Source organism: Cynocephalus volans, chromosome 7 (genome assembly GCF_027409185.1).
Source record: "Cynocephalus volans isolate mCynVol1 chromosome 7, mCynVol1.pri, whole genome shotgun sequence".
In the NCBI taxonomy this organism is placed as follows: domain Eukaryota; kingdom Metazoa; phylum Chordata; class Mammalia; order Dermoptera; family Cynocephalidae; genus Cynocephalus; species Cynocephalus volans.
In genome coordinates, this window is record NC_084466.1 from 15,484,924 (window position 1) to 15,506,284 (window position 21,361).

The following is a 21,361-nucleotide window of genomic DNA, read 5'->3' on the forward strand; positions in this document are numbered from 1 at the left end:
TTTCTCATTTCTTGAAGAAAAAAATTTATCTGCCTCTATATTGCTCTCAGATCCAAGTTCACCCAAGACAGAGTACCCCCTCAACTCTCTCTGCCTTTAAATTTTTTTTTTTTTACCATAGTAATAGCAAATCTGGATTCCGATGCCCTAGCCACATTACACATGGAATTTAGACTCAAATTGCCAAGCAGCTTTAACCAATAGCATTAACTTTAGTTATCTTGCAAATGCCATAATTCTTATAGGTTTGTTTTTTACTCAAAGAGATACAGTAGGCTTTACCCTCAATCCTTTTCTTTCTCTCTCCATAAACACACACACACACACACACACACACACACACACACACACACACACACACACACACACACACACACACACACACACACACCCCTGCCTTCTCCACAAAATATTTGATATGGCAATTCTGCCTCATTTGAAGCAACCAGATTATTACCAAAACTGAATTCCCCCTCTGGAATTAGAATATAAGCAAAAAGTTAGAGGTGGTTAAGCAACATTAACAGTATAATGCTGACAGAGAGGTCTCAGCCCAGAGCACTATTTACAAGGGCTGGATTCTGACAGTTGCTGTCTCTGCTTTTTTTAAAAATGGCATACTTGGGGCCCAGCTGCTTTCTGTAATCTGTTCCCAGGAACGAGCAAACTGCGAGAAGGGAGCGTTTCACAGTTTGATCCTCTTTACACAGAGGCCAGCGCTTTACCGTGTACTTCAGGAGAGAGATCTGACAGGAGCCTGCTTCTCCCACACTGGGGCCTTGTAGAACCAAGAATTTTCTCATGAAACAAACACAGGCCTGAAATGGGTCAAGTGGTGCATAGTGAAGAATGTTTAATTCCTCCTCCATTTGTCTGAATATAGTCCTGACAGATGGCATTGAATAATATATGTTTTATAAAACTCTGCGACGAGAGATGAAGTAAAACATGACCTTACCTTTCTTGATTTCTTGGTTAGTATGGGTTAACTTACATATGCAAGAATCTATATGCAAATAGCTTTGAAGTTATGTTCACATTTATGGGTGAGGCATAAGTAAAGTGTGATAATGTTAAGCTGCTTTCTTCTCTCTTTTGTAATTGATAGCAGGCCAGATAAAGCATGGCATGTGAATCTGGTTACATGTAATTACTTTATTTTTCTGATAAGATATTGTTGAAATTGATTATCATTAACCTATATCAGGCATGTCTGTAAAATGGAATTTTCTGACTTATCAAAGAATCCAATAAATAAAGAGGGCTATGTATGTATGATATATTATCAAATAATTTTTTTTTATACTTTTTTTTTTTTTTACAGATTATATATATTTGTGGGGTACAGAATTAAATACAAGCATACAATAAGTGGTGATCAAATCAGGATAATTAGTATACTCATGCTTACAAAACGTAATCAGTCTTTGTGATGCTTAACTAATTTTCAATAAATTCTTCCTAAGGCCAACTCTGTTAATCTTTGGAGGAGCGTTCAGAAGATGTGATAAGACCTTGAAGTCATAATTTTAAACATGAATCATCACTTTTTGGAGATGTGATTAAGTGTTGGTTAACATACTGTCAGAAAAATAATCTGATTTCATTGGCTTTTAAGGCCCTGCTTGGGGTGCTCCATAACAAGATTCCCGGTATCGATCTGTAAGAATTTTTCTTCCTAGCAAGAACTCACGAACCAGAATGAATTAAATGAATCATGTCCCTCACTGTCCACAGAGCTCTAATGCTCTCTACAAGGGCAATACGTATTCACTTCACATCTGAAGGGACTCTTTCTTTTGAGCAGAGGCCTGGGGGTGGGCTTTGAGCTTTTGTAGCTTTGGGGTCCCCTTTAGGTAGGAAGTTGGAAGCCGCATGTTGTGGGGGAGCGCCCTGTACATATTCGACCAGGGAGTCCACCCAACTGCTGTCTCAGAAGGGCCTCTGGTTAACCTTCAAAATCAGCCCAAATCTCTCTTTGTGCCAGGTGACATTTACTTGGACAGGTTTTGCCATAGTGTGAAATTGTTTTTATGTTTCTCTTTGGCTAAAAGTAACACTACTCCCTCTGTAATGGGCAACGGCAAGACAAAGTAGGACACTTGCCAGCTGCCACTGTCCCAGTTTAGGCTCTTGTTAAAACCTCTTAATGGTCTCTGCAGACTCTCCCGCCTCGAACCCATCTGCTCACTCTTCCTAGAGTTCTGTTTCCATCACTCTCCTGCTTGAAAACCTTACAGTGGCCAAATAAGAGCTGAGCCCTTTGACTTGGCATTAAGTTCCTGCACAATTGGAGTCAATGCAGCAGCCGCTCCTGCAAACTGATGTTCTGATCAATCAAATGCTAGTTTTTCTCCAGCTAAACTTTATACCACCCCACCTTTCTTCATACACTTGTGCTTATCTTTCTTCCTATCTAATGATGTGCAGGCAATGTCCTTGTAGAATTCAGAGGATAGAAAAAGTACTTCTAGCTGAAGAGGGGGAAGGGGGCATCAGGGAAAGATTCAGCGTGTAAATTGTATTTTAATTGGGCCTTTAAGGATGTTATAAGGTAAGCTGAATAATCTCTGCACATAAATGAAGAAACGAAGACTCAAAATATATTTATTTGGAAATTATTTTCTCCAGCTTTGAAACAGAATGGAAATTTGAAATAAAAAATACTAAAGCAATTACAGCATAGAGTACTATAATAATTCAAATTACAGGAATTTAAATCTGTACTCTTTTAATTAAATAAAATTTTTTATAATATGAAAAAAACTAAGTAATCCATATACTAAGCTGTTTACATCTACCTATTTTAATGTACATTCTAAGAGTAAATTTGTTTCAATATAGGCACCTATGGATTTACACATTCTGGTCCTTAGTTACTGGGCTGAAATTGACTAACTTACATGTTACCCATCATTTTCTTTTCTGATTTTCCTTGTTACCAAGTTATTTGTGAGATGATTAGTATAGATTATGAGTAAAGTCTATTACAAAAGATGCCCATGAACCTGCTTCACTAAGATTAATGACTAATTTTTTCTTAGGTTATCTTAGTTGTATAGGAATTATTGATAATTTTCACTGGTTATAATATCACATAGAATCAATGAGGTCAACTATATGGTTTCAAAACACAGTCTGGCTATTTTACATAACTAGTTTGAAGCTATGCTCAAATTCAGTTCATCTCCCCAGTGTAGGATTCACCTTAGTTTGAGCTGCATCAGCAAGCTGCCTTCATTTCCCCCTATAGCCACAGAGTTTGTTGCTATCGGGTGTCACTCAAAAGATAGTTTTATTTGTGATGTGAAAGAAGTGATTTTTGTGTAGTTATAATTATGGAGAGAGGCAGTGTACCACGGTGATTAAGAGCAAGTCCTATGGAGTCAGACTGCCTGTGTTTCAACTTCAGCAAGATCGTTTTTTAGCTGTGTGACTTTGGCTGAAGTAGTTAACTTTTGTTTCACTTTTTCCATCTGCTAAATGGGAATGATGATCATTATACCTATCTCATAAAATTATAAGGTTAAGTGAGTATTGATATTTATAACTATCTATCCTCTCTCACATAATATATAATAGAATATAATGTATGACATAATGTATAATATATCATATATTATATTACAAACCACTTATTATGTAACAAGTATGATTCTAAATGGTCTCATATATACTATGTCATGTATTATATGAGAGAGAGGCCATTTAGAATCATACCTGGTACATAATAGGTGGTTTGTAATAATAATAATATTATCATTTTTATATATAACTTGTATATTAAAGCCCAAAGACCTTAACTGAAATGGGAAATAGTTCTTAGAAAATTTGTTTATTGTATTCTTGATTACATATTTACTCCCAGAGATAACCAAAAAAATTTTTATATTTCTCAAATGTGTTTGGATTTTGTCTTTATTTAATTTCAAACTACCAGTCTGAGTTCAGTTAGAACTTTCACTGGTGGCACCTTGATTCATCCTAAGGATAGAATTTATAGATTTGCTGTTTGTTCAGCTGGGCTCACCATGGGGTAGCATGTAAAGATCACTGGACTGGAGAAACTCATGGGATGTTTTAGTCTATCTTCCTTATACTATGAATGACTTGAGTCTAATTACAAATACCTATGAGATTTGAAATATTTGAGCTGACAGCCTGAATTGATTAAATTAACCGAAAACCTGTCAAAACCCTACTGCATTTTGTGTTAATAACAGATCACTCAATGACGGAGAAGAAGACAGGATGCTTAACGTTCTCTGAACTCTGGAACTGTTCGCTCCTTTTTCCACTCCATTGTGTTTACCTTTACAACCTCATGCTTTGGCACTGACATAATAGTCATGGAACCGCGGGTTCACTGGAAATCAGAGCTCTGGAAGGGACTTCAGAATCACCTACTTCTAGTCTTCCTTTCAGAAATTAGGAAACTGGAGATTGATTGTGTTTCAGTGACTTACATAATTCACATGGATATGATTTGATTTGAGTTTAAAGGGTGAAATCTTAACAAGATGATAATTGTTATTTCAGTCATTAACAATCTCTGAATTTCCTATTCCTGGGAGCTAAAAGAGTTTCCAAGTTCTTTTGTAGAGCTTTACTCTTTGAAACTTGTTGAAAATACATAAAGAATATCATATTTGAAAATTTATATTTACTATTATGTATTTTTTTCTGGTTTTCATGTGCAAAGAGAGCTTCATCAAGAGCTACTACAGGATTTCTCTTCCTTGTCATTTACGTACAATCCAGCAGCAACTGGTGTATATGATAAACTGTAAAACACAGAATCTAGGATTCTGGAAGCTACTTAATTACATTTCTTTGGATTAGACTGAAGTTAAGCTTGTTAGTTCCTTTACCAATCACACCCTCCTTTAAAGAGATATATTTTAGCTTCTGAATATACCACGCTTCCTGCCCCTGCCTCCTTAGCAGCATACACAAACCTACACATACGTGTGCAGTCTCTCAAATTTTTTTCTACCAAACAGACCCAAAGAATCACCAGGCTGGAAAAATATACATGACACATGGTCAAATATTTATCATTTATGAAGGAATTTATCCTGAAACTCCAAACGATTTCTTTATCTCGGCTTTCTTTCCGTTCTTAGAAAAGATCTCTAAGTGTCAGAAATGCTCAACTTACCATACGGTATGGGTACAATTTCTCCGTAACAAGTACTACTATATTATACTTCAAACTTGTTTTTTTATGAAGGGACTTTGTAACAAAAATTGGGTCAAAAATCACATAAACGTGGTTCAACAGGCAGGCCTTAGACTTAAAAGGACCAGGTATTCAGGTTCCCTTTTAAGAATGAGCCAGTGAGAAGATGCGCTTCAAACCCAATAAGGGAAAGAGAGCAAGTTTCTCTCCCTCCTCCCATCCCATCGTTTGTTTTTCAGTCTCTCCAGCTAAGGAACGTAACATCTGCTGTTCTGTTTGTTTGCAAGCTGAGTTGGCTTTCTTCGGAGGAGAGGCTGGCATTTTGGAGAAGGGGAGTGATGAGCTGAAGAACGGTCACATTTTCTCTCTGCCTTTCTGCTGCCCATCTGGCCTCGGCCTCGCTCTCTACCGCTCTATCACAACGCGGAGGGCACAGCAGGAATTGTAACGGGATTTAACTTTTATTCCTGCATTCCCGTGCACATGCACCTCTCTTTCTAGTGATGAAACCTACAGCACTGGAGCCATGTATGCACTTGGATGTGGAAAGAAGCGTGAATCAGCCCTTCCTGCCTGCACAATGCAGTTTGGAATCTGCCACGTATGTCCTGACACCATTTTCCCCAATTTCTCCTATGAGCTAGGCCCTTTCCTCAAGCCTACTCCTATAACTCTTCTTATCTTTTATTAATGCAGGTGATTTTATTAAAAACGAAAACCAAAACACAAAACTAAACTTGTTCTATGGAGGGAGGGCATGCGTGAAAAGGTGCTTTTCTAGGCGAGGTGAGAGTTTGTGCTCACTCATCCTCTCACTCGCCTCCTTGGGACCAGGAGCACATGTTTGTAGGGCAGGTGGCTAGGGTCAGGGATAAGGTCAGCTGTGACCACAGAGTAGGGAATAGCCCAACTGGCTGTCACTAAGAAATAACACATCCATGGCCTTATTTGCACATGCATTAAACCAACAGAGTTAAACATTCCTAATCAGTTATATCCAGCCTTTGTGAACCCAGTGGCCCGTTACTCTTCTTCCAGTGTGGTTTGGCTCTTACTTCAGTATCAACAGATTGTAAAGTGAGAACCAGCACCTATGACCAAGGTCAAATGTCAATAAGAATTATTCAGACCTCAGATTTGACACTTAGGAAAAAGGGGAGACTTTCCAAGAGGAGAATTTTTTTTTTCTTCACAACAGGCGATAGGGTCTGAATGAACCAAATTAAAATAGAGCCAGTTTTGAAGCACCCATGGGTGCGCTTCTACAGGTTTTATGTGGTAATTCACAAACCACTGGATAGGTAATGCTGTACTAAAAGGAATTTAAGCCTGTCAGGTTAATTACACAATATTAGGTACGAAAACAAACAGTGCAACACAAAACATAGCTACATCATTATTTGCAGTAAATGTTAACTCTAAATAAGTGCAACCTGTCCATAAATGCTTGCTATAAACTAATTAAAAAAAATAAAATTTGATGGATAAACATGAAAAAAAAATTCTCACCGAGAATTTTTTTTTTTAATATCAGCACTCATTTAGAGTTTGGGATTTGTGAAAGAAAGCTTTAAAAGGAGCAAACCTGATTGGCTGTGGCTGTTGCTGCGAAGGGGACACTTGTTGCAGGAGTTGTTGCTGCAGAGACAGTGGCGGACGTAGCGCTGTGCATCATGGGTACTTTCAGGAGGGGAACCATGGGAGCAATGAACAGGAGGGTGTAGCATTATGGTAATAGAAGTGGTATTTTGGCATGGTGAATATCAGAGCAGCAAGCCATCATGGGTTAAACCAGCAGATGGCATGCAATCACAATGCAAAGCAAGGAAGCATGGGAGAGAAATAAAAAAGGGAAAATAGCTTATTACAAGTACAATTAAAGGAAGTTTTAAAACATAATCAGTGATTCCCAGAAAGGCCAAAGCAGATAACTTTGGTTGATGTATTTATAAACATTTTATTTCTAACAATAGATCTATAGTGTATATAATAATGGTTGTTTCTAAAAATGTGAAAGGTAATGTCCAAGAAAGTAAGAATATATGATATCCATTTGTAATCATGAATTCTAAAACATCAAAGGCTCAATGTGTAGGTCTAATTTGGGATAGGATGTTCTTTGGAATTAATCGTGGTTAAATTGATTTTTTTTTTCAATTTGCGATTGCTTATATGAACTGGAATTGCTGTAGATTGTGTTTTATTTGGATTAATAAACAGTGGAGCAAAAATCATGGCCTTGATGTAAATTCTAACACAGTTACTGTGAAATAGCCAGACAGATTTTGCCACTGTTTATTTTTCTTGATTCTAAGTGGAACTAATCCATATGTCCTAAAGACAGACTTTTGTACCAAGGCATTAAAATGTGTGAGGCTAACTATGTACTACTAAAATTTAACATCTAAGAGAATGCTGAAGTACAAAAAAATCATCACAAATAAATCAACGCTTAAAACTAAAAAAGATTGTCAAGCAAGGCAGCTCAGACATTTGATTTCAAAATACATCCATTTATAGTTTTTTAAAAATAAATATTTCTGGGAAACTCTGATAACTCTAACACACAGCAAAGAGGAGATAAAGGCACACCACTATGAAACTTTAAAACATTGATGAAATTAGCCTGCCTCTCTAGTAAAGTAAGCTTTTTTTTTTTAATGCTACACCATATAAACTATAAAGAGAAACAAAACACAAATTATTAAAAAGCAGACTCGTACTTGTGGTTTTATGTTTCTGTAGTGATCGTTATAGCACAAGAGGTCACATGAAAATAATCATTTTCTTAAACATACAAGTACATTTTTAAAAACCTATATGTTAACTCTAAAGCCAAATAAGCCTTCAGATCTACTATCTCCTAAGGCATTTCTACCATCTCTGAAATAAATTTCAAACAAGTGAAGGTATTGTACATCATATAAAAGACAAAAAAGGTTGAAACCTACCAATACTGGTAGCGGGTGTCATGCACAAAACTGACCCTGATGTCATGCAATGGTGGGTGGAAAAAGTGAATAAAGGAAAGAAACAGGTTAGCGGTTTAGAGTTAACATTCAAAGTGAGACTGAAGCACAACCAGAAATAAGTAGGGTTAGTTAACACGATCTTTCATGGCCATTCACATTGTCAGTACAGACACAAATATATCTGGCTTATTTTAAGCCAATTTTATTCCAAGCTCATTCCTTAGACTACTTTTCACACTTCCTATTCATATTCATCCACATGATTCTATTAAGAATGACATGTGATAATGCCATAGTGTCCTTCCTCTAAGACCTCAAAGTATTTTACAGACATTATCAAGTTAATCCTCCAAGGTAGGAAGTGGGTATTTTACAGATGAAAAATCTGAGGCACAGTAACTCCACCAAGGTCATGTATAGTGTGAGTCAAGGGTAAGGCCAGAAATAGAACTTTGTTCCTAAATCCAGGTCAGGTTTTATACTCCCCAGACTATGCTGATCTTGTTGCATTACGTTGGCTTGTTTGTTTGATGGCAAAACGTTTCAGGTTAACAACAACATGAAAAATAAGAACAGTAATGAAGATTTCATGTCCTCCAAATCAAAGGATTGCAAATCAAGGGCAGGTGAATTTTAGATTACTGCTTGAAATCCCAGTAACGTAGGAAGACTGAGGTTTTCAGATGGAATGACCCATATGTGCATGTGGTCTACTTTCTGCTATGAGATTCACTGCTGTAAAGGAGTGATACCTAGCAATAAGGTCTAAACATTGTAGATGAAAGACTGCAGAACTGGGGCTGAGTTAGAAACAGGGCTACGGATTTTTGTCACAGCTGTACAGGTGACCCCTGAGGGAGGCCTTTGGCAAAACTCCTAGTAAATCTAAAGTTGTGTCTAAGTGGTTAGGGAGGAGGTAGGGAGGAGGGATTTCAGCTCTTCCTTAGGAGTACTACCTTACCTGTGGTGGTCTTGTTAATGTAGGTGTATCAGAAAACTCTGATCACAAATACTAATATTTGTCATGGAAGACTGAAAAAAAACTGTATTGAAAGCTCTGTTTCTCTTTCTTAGAGTGAAAATCAAGGTAGACATGGATTTAGATAATTGAAAATTTGGGGTCATGTAGGTTCCAGAGAAGTAGTTTTTAACGAATGTAGGCATGCCTACTTCGGGTTTCAGAACTGCCTTCTGAGATATTAAATGAAGAATCTAAGATCTGCAGGTCTTTGTTCTCTCTGCTCATCTGTTCACACCTGAGAAGACATTTTGATCAGGCTAAGACTTCCTAGTCACGAAAAGGGACTATTTAACTGGGCTACTACTGGATTCCTCAACTAACGTGTGCCAATACATCTAACTTAAAACACACACACACACACACACACACACACACACACACACACACACACACACACACACACGCCCCTCAAAATCCCTTTCGTGGTACCATATCGTCTCTGGCCCTCTCTCTCAAATCTTCCTTATCAAACTTATGGAAAGTTATTTACACACACATTTTCACTTTCTTGCCCCCATTTATTCCTCAATGCTCTCCAATCTGGCTTTCATTTTCACCTCTCCACTGAAACTGCAAATGTCAGTCACCAAAGTTCCCATATTGTTGGGAGTTCCCACATTGTTGGGATCCCCAAGAACTCTTCCATCTTCATCTAACTGTTCCTGAGCTCAGCAGTGTTTAGCACTCGGCCACTTCCTCTGTAAAGAACCACTCCTTGCCTTTGAATTTTTGATGACACACATTGTGCCATTTTTTTTTTCTTTCCTGCAATTCCCTGTTATGTATGTTGCTGAATTCTCTTCTTTCCCTGAACTCTATATCTCTATGTGTTGAAGTTTTTCAGGACTCAGTTATGGGTCTTTTTCTTCTACCCTATACTTTTTTCTGATGTATCACTCAATCCACAGATTTAAAGCCTCTCTATGAACTCATGGCTTCCACATTTGTGTTTCCAGCCCAGATCTCTTCGCTAAATCCAGGTCCTTTCATCTAACTGCTCACCTGGCCTTTCTACTTGGGTGTTTCAAAAGTTCCTCAAGCTTAACATGTCCACAGTTCAGTCCTTCTCACGTAATCTGTTTCTCCACCTCAGGAAGCAGCTGATGGACCTCACCATCTAAGTAGAGCTCTAGCCTGAACTGAACTGAAGGTTATGCCCGACACCACTTCCCCTCGTGAAATTCCCGGGTCCAACTCATCAACAGCCAAAGCAGTCCTGCTTCTAACCGCAGCTTGCACTGGTCTGTCTGTCCATCACTACCGCCACTTCTCAAGTCCTGGTCACCATTATCTCTAGGCCTGGCTGTGAAATAACGTCCCAGCTGGTCTCCTTGCTTCCATTCTTGTCCCCTCCTTAGTCCATTCCCCACTCTTCTGGCAGAGTAAACCTTTCCAAATGCAGGCCTGGTCACTCCTCTGCTGGAAATGCTGCAGGTGTCTTCTCACTGCTCTTAGGACAAAGGCCCCCTGTGGTCCAGTCTCTGACCACCTCCCCAGGCCACCCTGTACCTCTCTTCACTGGCACCATGATTCAGACAGATTAGTGAATGATTCAAATGAATCTTTTCATTTCGTTGAACCAAACACATCACACTATTGTCCTGTTTTTGAGCTTCCCCTGTGCCTGGAACAATCTTTGTCCCAGTCTTTTCATCTTCCAGGAGTCAAGGCACTTGCCACGGCTTTAGAAAACTGTTCCATTTTTCTTTTACCTCCCCATGCCATCTAAATCATTTTCTATTTTTAATCTCATTGAACTCTTGATTCTTTCATTCATGGGACTCATACAAAGTTTTAATTATATATTTATCGGGGGGTTGTTGAACATCCATCTTTCCTCCTCTCCAGGAAGCTCTGCGAGGGCAGAGGGCCTGTCTGTCTAGGTCTACGGGGCACACACTAGGTGATCAACTGTTCAATGAATGTTCTTAGCCATTAGTAAGAGGTGTGTCGGCAGCCATTTGCTCCTAAAATGTATTAAATTGCCCAGTTTGTGAATGAGTTCATTTAAAAGTAAACCATACTGGATTCAAAATTAGCTATATAAAAATCCCCTTTTATTCTCTTGCATTCCAATGTGGAGGGGCTTTTTTGCAGGGTCTTTCCTGTGTCATGCATATGAATATCATCAGAGTTGTAAATAGTCAACAGCAGCTCCTGCAGTCACACCGGGCTGATATCGGTCATGTCACTTTGGCTTCAGTCCTGGATGTGGCTAAAATGTTCAACCAAATTAATCTGATGACTTCCTCTCTCTATGTGGCCTAATAGTGCTGAGAATATTGGAAACATACAGCTTTTGCCATGTGTGTGGCTCTCTCATTCAATGCCAGATTCTGGTCCCAATCTTTTTTGCAAGCTGCATCTCTGCCTTTTTACCCCAATCCTACCCTCTGCTCTGTACACAGACCCTATAAGTACTTTACACTGTGGCTACCATGGACAACTTTCTATTCTTCAAATACATTCTTCCCATCCCCTGACTGGGATCCTTTCCCCCCAGTGACAAAACATTACTTCTTGTTCAAAGTCCTAAGCAAACTGCTCCTACTTTGGAAAGTCTTTTTTCTCCACGTCCTCCGTAACCACCACCTGCTACACATGCCCGAGGCAGAACACATCGCCTCCCTCTCCTCCACTCTCAGATGGCTTTGCTCATACCCTCGGGTAGTGCTTAATGCTTTGTGGTCTGTTTGCTTTCACCTAGTTCTGAATGCCATTGTATTCTCGTTACTGGCTCCAGAACCCAGAACATACTACGTGTTCAAGAAATATTTGCTGAATTGAATGGAATAAATACATTTTGTTGTAGTGATGCAGTTTCCACTAAACACTGATAAATCTTTCACCAAGTTGTGTGATGACCTTACGTAACATGCATAGTTTGTCATCGTTAGGCAGTAGTTGGGCTAGCACTTCTCCTGTTCTACTCACTCTGTACTTCCAACACAACGAAATGCATCAGGAAGGATTTTGTGGTTCCCCTTTGTTCTGACCAATGGAAGCATTTCACTGAGGCACTGATTCTGTGAACAAAGCCTTCTCCAATGTTTTATGCTTCAGTTGTGCAAATATTTTCAGGTCTAGTATCTGTCAGCCAGAATTATCTGAATAATTCCATTAATTATATATTCCACTTTGCAGTGTAGACACAGCCTCAGTTTTTCCACCTGCAAAATGCAAATAACTATGCTTGCCACTAACAGAACTGCAACATCTTGAAGAATAATGAGATAATGTCTGTAAGAACACTTACAGTAACTCAGAATAAACCTGTCAGAGAAATGCCAAGAATTATTATGCTGCTATTTTTGTAAGTATGTGTGGTTTTGCCACTTTCCTAACATAGCGAAGAAAAAGTATAACTACTTGGTTAAAATAATCCTTATCAAAAAAGAAAAAAAGGAAAAATACCACCCACTGCAAATGTGCTAGGGCAATAATTATCTTAGTATAGTTTTGGAGAAGAATCCCATATTTTGCATAGTATTTAATATTAATATCTTTACAGCCAGCAGGCAGAATTCCTAAAATCCAAATTTATATTGTGTAAATAGGAGAATTTGAATAGCACATCGAAAACTTTACTATGAATGACCTTTCAATAAAGGTCAACCTGCAGAAAAACATAAAATGCTTTTTGTTTCATATTCATGATAATTGTTTATGTAAAACGTTATAGAAAAATAAACATTTTTCCATTTAAAAATAATGGGCCCACCATCTACCAAGTTACAGAAATAATTTTTGAACATCATTATTTGATTTGCAGAGTTTTAAAAACAATGATTAACAATGAATGATCACGATCACTTTCATTTTTAAAATAAGATTGAAATGTGGTTTACAAGAAAGAAAGCCTGAAATAAAAACTCAAGCTAAAATAAACACTGAAATTTCTGTTACGGACTTAAGTGGAAGAAAGATTATGCTGATTTCCTTTCAATACAATTATTTTCTTTCTCATTTAAAAGACACGTGAAAATTTCTTAGAAGGTGAAATACCATTTCAGATCACGAGATCCACGTGTTTGTCCACTATGATATTTATATCATGTAACAGATGGAAGTACTTCTAATTCACAGAATTAAATGGGCCAGGACCCACGCTCTGGCTTCCAAAGCCCACTGTATCTAGGGCTGCCAGACACACTTGAGCCGTTCCTGAGGAATCCACCAGAGGGCGGAAGTACACAACCACAGAAGCCAAAACCGACTATTGGTCCTTCATATAATACCTTTCATCAACAAAAATCAGGTCATTGAGGGAGGGATGTTATTCATCCTTGCTTTGATCATATTCAGTTGGTTTCCAGGTGAAATACTTTAAAGTGAGGATTCTTTCGGTGACTTAACAAATCAGTCGTTATTTGATTGGAATGTTTAGCGTGCATCAGAGGGCTTCAGTCTTTTTCAAGGCTTAGCTCCAGGGTTTCATCGGTATTCCCCGGAGATGGTAATGGCATATCACCCATTCTTCAGAAACAGACTCGTCCTTTAATAGTTTTTCCCTCAGTTTATTCCTCCTTAATTTTTTTTTTTTTTTTCTCTTAAAATACCTAGTGGCCAAGAGGTCTATAATGAGAATTTGTAGAAACCACGCAGGACCCTAAGGTAAGTTTACCATCTAGTAATTATTCTACAAATATGTCATTTCAAGTGGATTATGAGTACAAATACTGCTATGCTATAACAGAACTGGAATGATACTAATTAAGGTTGTAAGAGGGCCAGAGTGAAGCCGTAATAAGTACTGAATTAGAGATTCCCTCTACAGGTCTATGAGTTTAAGATAGGTGCAAAACTAAAATAAGAAAAATAACCACTAAAACCCTTTTTGCTTACATGACTTATATTTTTACTATAATAAACATTGTTGTTCATAGGTTGCTAATTCATTTCAAAGAGTAGATTTCAAACACAGACTATTGCAGAAATATTTGTTCGGCTATCTCTGAAGTTCCCTTCTGATATGTTATGGGGTTTAAGGAAATGGATAATAAGCTGGAAAAGTCCCACCAGAAGCTCTTTTGATAAAATTGTTATTCATCTATATTTATCTTCAACTCACTGTTACGGAATGAAAAAGTGTGACTTATAAATGAAGAACTCAAGGGATGGTCTTTCACCAAGGCCTAAGTCACTCCTTGCTTCTAACACAATCTAACAGGTGAAAACCACAGTCAATTTATGGTGACTGTGTTTGTTTTTGTATGGTGTGTATGTGTCTGTGGTCAGGGAAGTAGGTGAAAAAATGCAGGAGGGCTGATATGCATTATATTTTTGTTTCTTCATTTTAATCTGTTTTTTAATGCCACTTTTAAAAAAATTCACTTTTATCTGATTTTTTAGAACTCTATGGAAGCCACATATGGAGGCTAGATGGGTGGTATAATATTATGTAAATTGGACTGGTCCTAGGGAAACTAGGTTCTATGTCTTATTGTCATTAGTTGTGCCACCTTGGAAAGTCACTTCTTATTTGGGGGGGGCCTCAGTTTTCTCATCTGTAAAACAATCACCTGGATGAAGAGATCACTAAGAATCCTTTAAACTACAAGATTCCATGATTAACATACTAGATCTTAGTGTAATAATAGAGTTAATGCATTGTAGCGCCTAATATTATCAGGCATTGGCTTGGAAACCAAAGATAAGAGCTCTCTATATTTGTGAATTTGGTGAAAGTTGAGAAGGATGGAGAAAGACATAGAATGGATATAAAAATATGAGTAGAAGTTTGTTTTAATTTGAATAGCCTCTTTTTTTAGTGCTCTGAATAGAAATAGGAAAAAAAAGGTTAGTATTTACTGGAATTGCTATTTTTAGGTCGTTCAAAGTTAACAACGAATTTCAATTGTCACACAGAAAAGGTCTTATTTACATAAACAATTTCACAGGGCTTGTGTAAATACTAGAAACCAAAAGCCCTAGCTGCTCTCTGTGTCTCATGTTTTAAATCTGTCACTTAACTCTATCAAATATTTGGCTTTAGAATCCTGACAGTCTTTAGCTATCATTCAAAGCAAGGTAAATACATCTAGATAGCTAGGACAACCATGAATTTCAGGCTGTACCGTACCTTTAAAAGCCAACTAGATGCCACCAAACAGCTTAAAGAAATGAGAAGAAAGCACATGACCGGAAGGGCACGAGGACACAGGACGTGGGACGGTAAGGGCACGCACCTGTTGGGATAAACGCAGTGTGTTGCTGCAACTGTGCGCTGGTCAGAGCCTGCTGGTAGTGCAAGACGCTGGGGTTAAACACCGTGCTGGCCCCGTTGCTTTTCTCAAGTGCTTGTCTCTTTGGTAAAGGATGAAGAGCACCAGGAGGAAAGGCCTAGAAATGAAGAATTCGATAAGAGATGTCTAACTTAAAGCAAACACACCTTCCGTGTCCACAGAGATCAGCAAATACGACATTCTTTTTAAAAATGACAGCTAAGGAGATGCCTGTGCCATGCACCTTAATTTAAACAGCGGCAATGTCGAATGCATGAGAATTTGTTATTGAGAGCAAAAGCATGATTTCTGTAACCCAAAACGGTAGCATCTCAACTAAGGAAAAGAAAAACTATCAAGCAACAACAACAAGAAAATGGCTTCAGCTTCTAAAATGAGTTCAACTATTCTAAGGTGGGGAGAAGCATTTGTGTTATTATTAATACCTACTCTTTAACTAAATGACAATTTCTTTAAAGATTAATGAGAATTATAATGAACATTTTCTGAGCGAAGTAATTTAAATTTGCTTCACTGTTTTGGAAATGGTATTAAAATTTGTTAGGATTAATTTATTTCACAGATTACATATGAAAATGAGATGGCTAAACACCTTATTGAATTTTTTTCATAAATTAATAGTAACGATTGTTTGCAACCAATATTTTACAAGTAATACAAATCTCAGATGGTTCTCTGAAAAGCTACATGCAAAGCGAAAGGTGAAAGGTCAAAGTACCAGGTCTACAGTTGCTTCGAGAGGTCGCTTCATTGCTTTGGCAGTCGACTGAGTCTTTTAATAACAGGCAGCGAGCACATGATGGCAGTGGGCCAATGGGATTCAAGCGAATTAACATACAGGTAAACAGCAAGCAGAGGTGCATCATGGGAACGGCATTGCATTGTGGATAGGTGAGAAGGAAAAAAATATTCTGAATGCAATATACAACGTACAAAACACTAGGCATGCACAACAACAAAAATGTTCTCTAAAGAAATGAATATTACACCTTAAATTAGTATTGAAGCAAAAATGCATCTACTATACCTTAGTTAAAAGCATATAAGAGAGTAAAATATAGATGTTTGAAATTCAGGAAAGTTAATTAAAACAGCAGCTTGCATACACACCATAAGCACTTCTTATATTGCTTCAGAAAAAAATGCAAAACTTTGAAGGGCCATACGATTGAAGAACTTCTGATAAGTTAGTTTTCAAATATAAAATAATGAATATATCGAGTATAAGAGCCAAGTTGAAAAATTTCATGAAAATAATTTTTAATCCAAATCTAACCTAACAAAATGAAGTGGCAAACTGAGACAAAAAATTCAGGCAAAAAAATATTCAAACACAAGATTATTTAGGCAAAACTGGGTTTGGATCTTTATTTTTTGTCTGAATCGTGGGCATAATTGTCTCAATTTTTTTCTTCACTCTGCTAGTGTGGTTCTTGCAATGTGGACTAAGGTTTCTAACTTAATATGTTTTGAATTTAAATAGGTGATTTCCAGAATTTCCCACTTTTATTCCATCATCCAATTTCTAATGGCTAACTTATCATCCATTCTTTTTTCTACTACATTTGAAATTGTAATTTAATTTATCTCCAACAACTTACCGGATTACACTAAGAGAATACCCTTTAAGAAGGTATTTAGTGTCCTCAGGCGTCAAAATAATTTTAATATAGTAATTCTATTTGTATTTTTAGCTACAATCAGTGACCATCCCAGCTAATGAGAAGAGGAACTCTTGGCTAGAACAAGTACAACAGCTAAAAATAGCAAAGAACTGATTGAAAGATTAGAAGTAAAATAATATCTTTAACTTATAACATATTTTTAGGAAGATAGTTTCATTTAAACAGCGGAAATAATCACAAATATGGATTGATTTAGACCACAATGAAAAATTTTCCTACTCCTGTTAATTGTTGTAAAACAAAAATCTAAAAATTCCATGATGGAACTCTGCGAGAAGAAAGAAACTCAAAGGAATAGCTCTAATGCAAATAAAAAATGAAATACCCCTTTTCTATGTGTAGCAAAATAAGTAAATCCCTAAGGTTTGTCCAATAAATACAACTGTTATATTCTAAAGCTCTGAGGTAGAGCTATGGCATTTGCAATAGGATAGTACTAAACTCCTAAAACGGGAAACAATTAATGATATTTTCCTTGGCAAATAAAGGGTGTGACAAATTTGATGATCCTGGATTAAAAGCATGGAGGGGGAAAAAGAAAGAAAATAAAGTGGAAAAGGCTATAGGTAGAGAAGAGATTGAGAATGGCCAATGGAGAAGAAAATGTTTCGGAACGTGATTTTAATAGAGGCCATCAAACAACATAAAATTAAAACAAAACAAAACAAAAAGATGATGAGCTCAGCAATAAGCAAGCTTCTGTGTGCTGGATATGCTTTCCTCTAATATAAGTTCAACACCATGTGACTTCCATGATGCCACTTTTGTTTAAAATCTTTTATACCTGCACAGTTGTACATTGTTATGTAATGCAGAGTTTTGTTTTGGTTTGGTTTTGTGCTTAAGTTAATCCTTATTAGCTGAAGACAGCTACATACCCTATTCTCATAATATTCAACTGAGTACATTAACTGGATGGCCCGGACTCAATTTTTCCCTTCACTTTCTCAGTCCTTAGGATTTATAGAATGAATCTACTAGTCTACTAATAGTAGAATGAATCTACTATTGATTATGTCTCCAAAGACTGGTATTTATGCACAAAAGTATGATTTAATGAAACATCATTTAATGAAGTCTCCAAGTAGAATAAGAAACATTAACTAGTTCTCCTTAGGACAGTCATCTGGAAGGTTAATGTTCTCCTTTTTTCCTATCTTAGTTAAATGAAACAATTTCCACAGAATTTAGAATAATCTGGGAATGTAAAGAAACTAAGAACTCTAAAGTGAGCGGGACCATGACAGTATGTTTTTCTACCTTTCCATAGTGTGAGTGTTGTTTATTAGATGCAAATATCTTCTTTTCAAGTAAGACGACCTTCTTATCAAGGTCTTAGAAGGCAGAGCATGCATATTAACATCTTGTACGCCCCACACTGTGAAGTGTATATGTAGGATATATTTTAAAAATCTGTGTGGATGAGTAATCATGTTATAATACTGATTTTTAGTACACAGATGTTCTGTTTTAGACGATATTGTATGACTGCTGGCCTGTATTTACCCACATTGAAAGATCTTCAGGCTTAGAACAGACCTTAGAGGTCACAGAGCCCAATGCTTCCCAGGAGCCTCCTCAAGCACCAATGCAGAGAAAGAGGTTCTTTTTAATTGAGCCCCTACTATGTGCCAGATGTTTGCATTCACTCTCGCTGGCCTTACCAACATTTCTGACCCTGTGCCCCTTCTTGTTCCCCTCTTGGTCCCTCCAGCTTTGTGTAAGAGGGTGCGTGAGTAGGAGAAAGGCTTATGTGCAGCCAGGTTTTTCTTTTTCTGGATCGGGGAACAATCCACCTGCGGGTCAAGGAGAGCAGACCAAGGGCCCACACCAGGTGTTACAAGCAAAGACCAAACCTGAGGGGTCAGGAAGCCTTGACAATAATAATCAGAGTTGCCACTTGAATGTGGAATGAAAGGATATGGACAAGCAGGATAGAATTCAAAGTTCCTGTGCACATTTTCTTGAACAATTGAAACGTATCTAGCTGATGGCAGCTTGTTCTGTTTCCTTTTCCATTTTGGTATATGTGAACAAAGACTGCTTGCATGAAGATCAGACACCCTTTGTGTTAAAACTTCCAAAAAGAAGCTCTGTCTGGCTTATTCTCACATTTACAAAATTCTGGTGAGGGTGATACTTATGTTTTAAGAGGTATTGTAAAAGAATAAGGCTCTAAAGGAAATAAATGTTTCCTTTTCTGGAGTCAAAGCTTTAAATTCTTTTCAGAACTTAATTAATCAAAATAGGGGAGAAACCCCTTGACAACAATAAAAGTTGCACTACGGAAATGCTTTAGGTTCAGATATGGAAGCTGGGTGAGTGGAATATTAATATCTTCTAACTGCAATCATCCCTCCCATTTGTCCTTTTAAATAAGGAAATTAAATAATGGGTTTTCTTCAGTGTACTGAGTAATTCTGCTACTAGAATAAGAATACTTTGATTTTATCCAACTGCACCTAGGCTGGTTTCAAATGAGCCTCTCACTTCCACTAAAAAGACATGACAGATTCAGTAATTTTCATGTCATTGTCAGAAAGAAGCTGGCTTTTGTTCTGAAACTACATTCCTTTGGGTTGTCTTCGAAGATACTGCAAGATACTCTGACTTATCAGAACTCTAAATTTGGGCACGGTGTAGCAATCCAAGAAACTATGGTAACTAACTCTCCTGGCATCCACCACAATAACCTTCGTGTGTCTGGATGGGTGTACTGCAAAACTGTGCGGAAGGGGACCTATAAGAGCACAGCTTTGACTTCAAGACGCGAGGCTGGGGCATGCCCTGTCTGTGTGCGTGGCTGTTACTCCCTCACCCTCCTCAGCCTGGTCATCTACCATCGATGGATACTAACTGCATTGTTTTTTCAATGACTGGAGCTGGCCAATTAGCTCAGTTGGTTAGTGACCTTATAACACCAAGGTCAAGGGTTTGGATCCACGTGCCAATCAGCCACCAAAAAAAGAAAAAAAAAAGATTTTTTTCAGTGATTGAAGTACATATTTTATTACAGTCATTAAAACTGGTACTTGTAGGAAACAGGCAGATAAAATCAGGGCTCAGCCCTAAGGTCACTATCGGTATAATGGTTTGTTGTATTAACAGGTATCTGAGTTATAGGGACTAATGTTTTCACATTCCCAGATTCTCATCTCATACCCGTGGTCAGAGATGGCCACTGTGACCCAGGCCGAGCCAATTATAGCATCTTATAACCACAGGGACAGCCACCAAAATGACCCTTAACTGGTTTTTATCCCCCCTAATTAGAGGCGATGTAGAAGATATCGTTTTCTCTATTGTCAAATGATGTAAGAACACGTCCCTATAGATGTCCAAAGCCATGGTCTGTGTCATGTAGAGATGCTGGCCTTAGAGAATGGAGCCAACATACAAAGAGAAGCAGGGAAGAGAAAGAAGAGAGAGACCTGCTGGTTTGCACGTTCCTGAACCCGGGCATTCCATACACGATCCAGTAAAGTCCCGCTTTTCCATATAAGCTACTGTGGCTGAGTTTTTGTCTCTGTGACCAGAGTCCTGACTAGCCTTGGGGATGTCCCAGATACCTAACTATGATTTATAATATGAATTCTATGGAAAAATGTGTTCTTAGTGCCCAGCAATCAAGACACCAGTTAGTATTAGCTGGGGCTGGCCTAAAAGGATGATTGCAGTGAAAAAAGTCTTTCTTCTCATAGGATGAGATCTTTACTAGGTGGATTCCACACTGAAGAAACACAATAAAAAACCTCCTTTGCTCTCGAAAAGAATTCTTTTTTCACTAGCAATTAAGTTCTCCATTTACTCTCATCTTCCCTGCCCTTGTCCCCATTTCCAATTATAATGAGTTTTGGAAACCACTCTTTTACTAGAATAAAACAAAACGGAGAATTTCTCTATTTTTTACTGACCTCCTTGTATGGATGCATCCATCCCCCCACATATAGGAACTCACACTCAGAAAAATCAGTGTTATGTCCAATGACATAAGAATGAGAAGGACGTGAGGACAAAACATTAAAGGGGCGAGGACTTTGAGAAAAAAAAAAAAAAAACAAAACAGTGAGACAGATGAAGGAGCCAGTGCTTAAGATGCTTGGAAAGACTGTCGGGTCAGGAAGGTGTTTTTTCACCACAAAGCCCACATGAAGTGGTGATACGTCAGGGCAGGCTGTGCCTTTCTCTCTGCGTGCTTATTACTTATCACAGGTCCATGCTTTTACAAACATTAGCGAAAGGAAAGTTGTGTGATG

The 21,361-nt window shown here is 37.8% G+C and overlaps 1 protein-coding gene across 6 annotated transcripts in view; it reads right to left on the reverse strand.

The window, feature by feature from the left end:
• The window catches only part of MBNL2 (muscleblind like splicing regulator 2), a 153,338-nt gene that overhangs the window by 18,570 nt on the left and 113,407 nt on the right, over positions 1-21,361 (reverse strand). For 3 of the 6 annotated variants that reach the window (XM_063103041.1, XM_063103040.1, XM_063103046.1), the window contains 2 exons: positions 16,139-16,192; positions 15,364-15,517 (listed from right to left, as the gene is read on the reverse strand). In XM_063103041.1, coding sequence (XP_062959111.1) covers positions 15,364-15,517; positions 16,139-16,192 — 208 coding nt within the window. Of the gene's footprint in view, positions 1-6,767; positions 6,863-15,363; positions 15,518-16,138; positions 16,193-21,361 lie in introns of all 6 variants that reach the window. The other 3 variants (XM_063103043.1, XM_063103045.1, XM_063103044.1) reach the window with 3 other exon arrangements.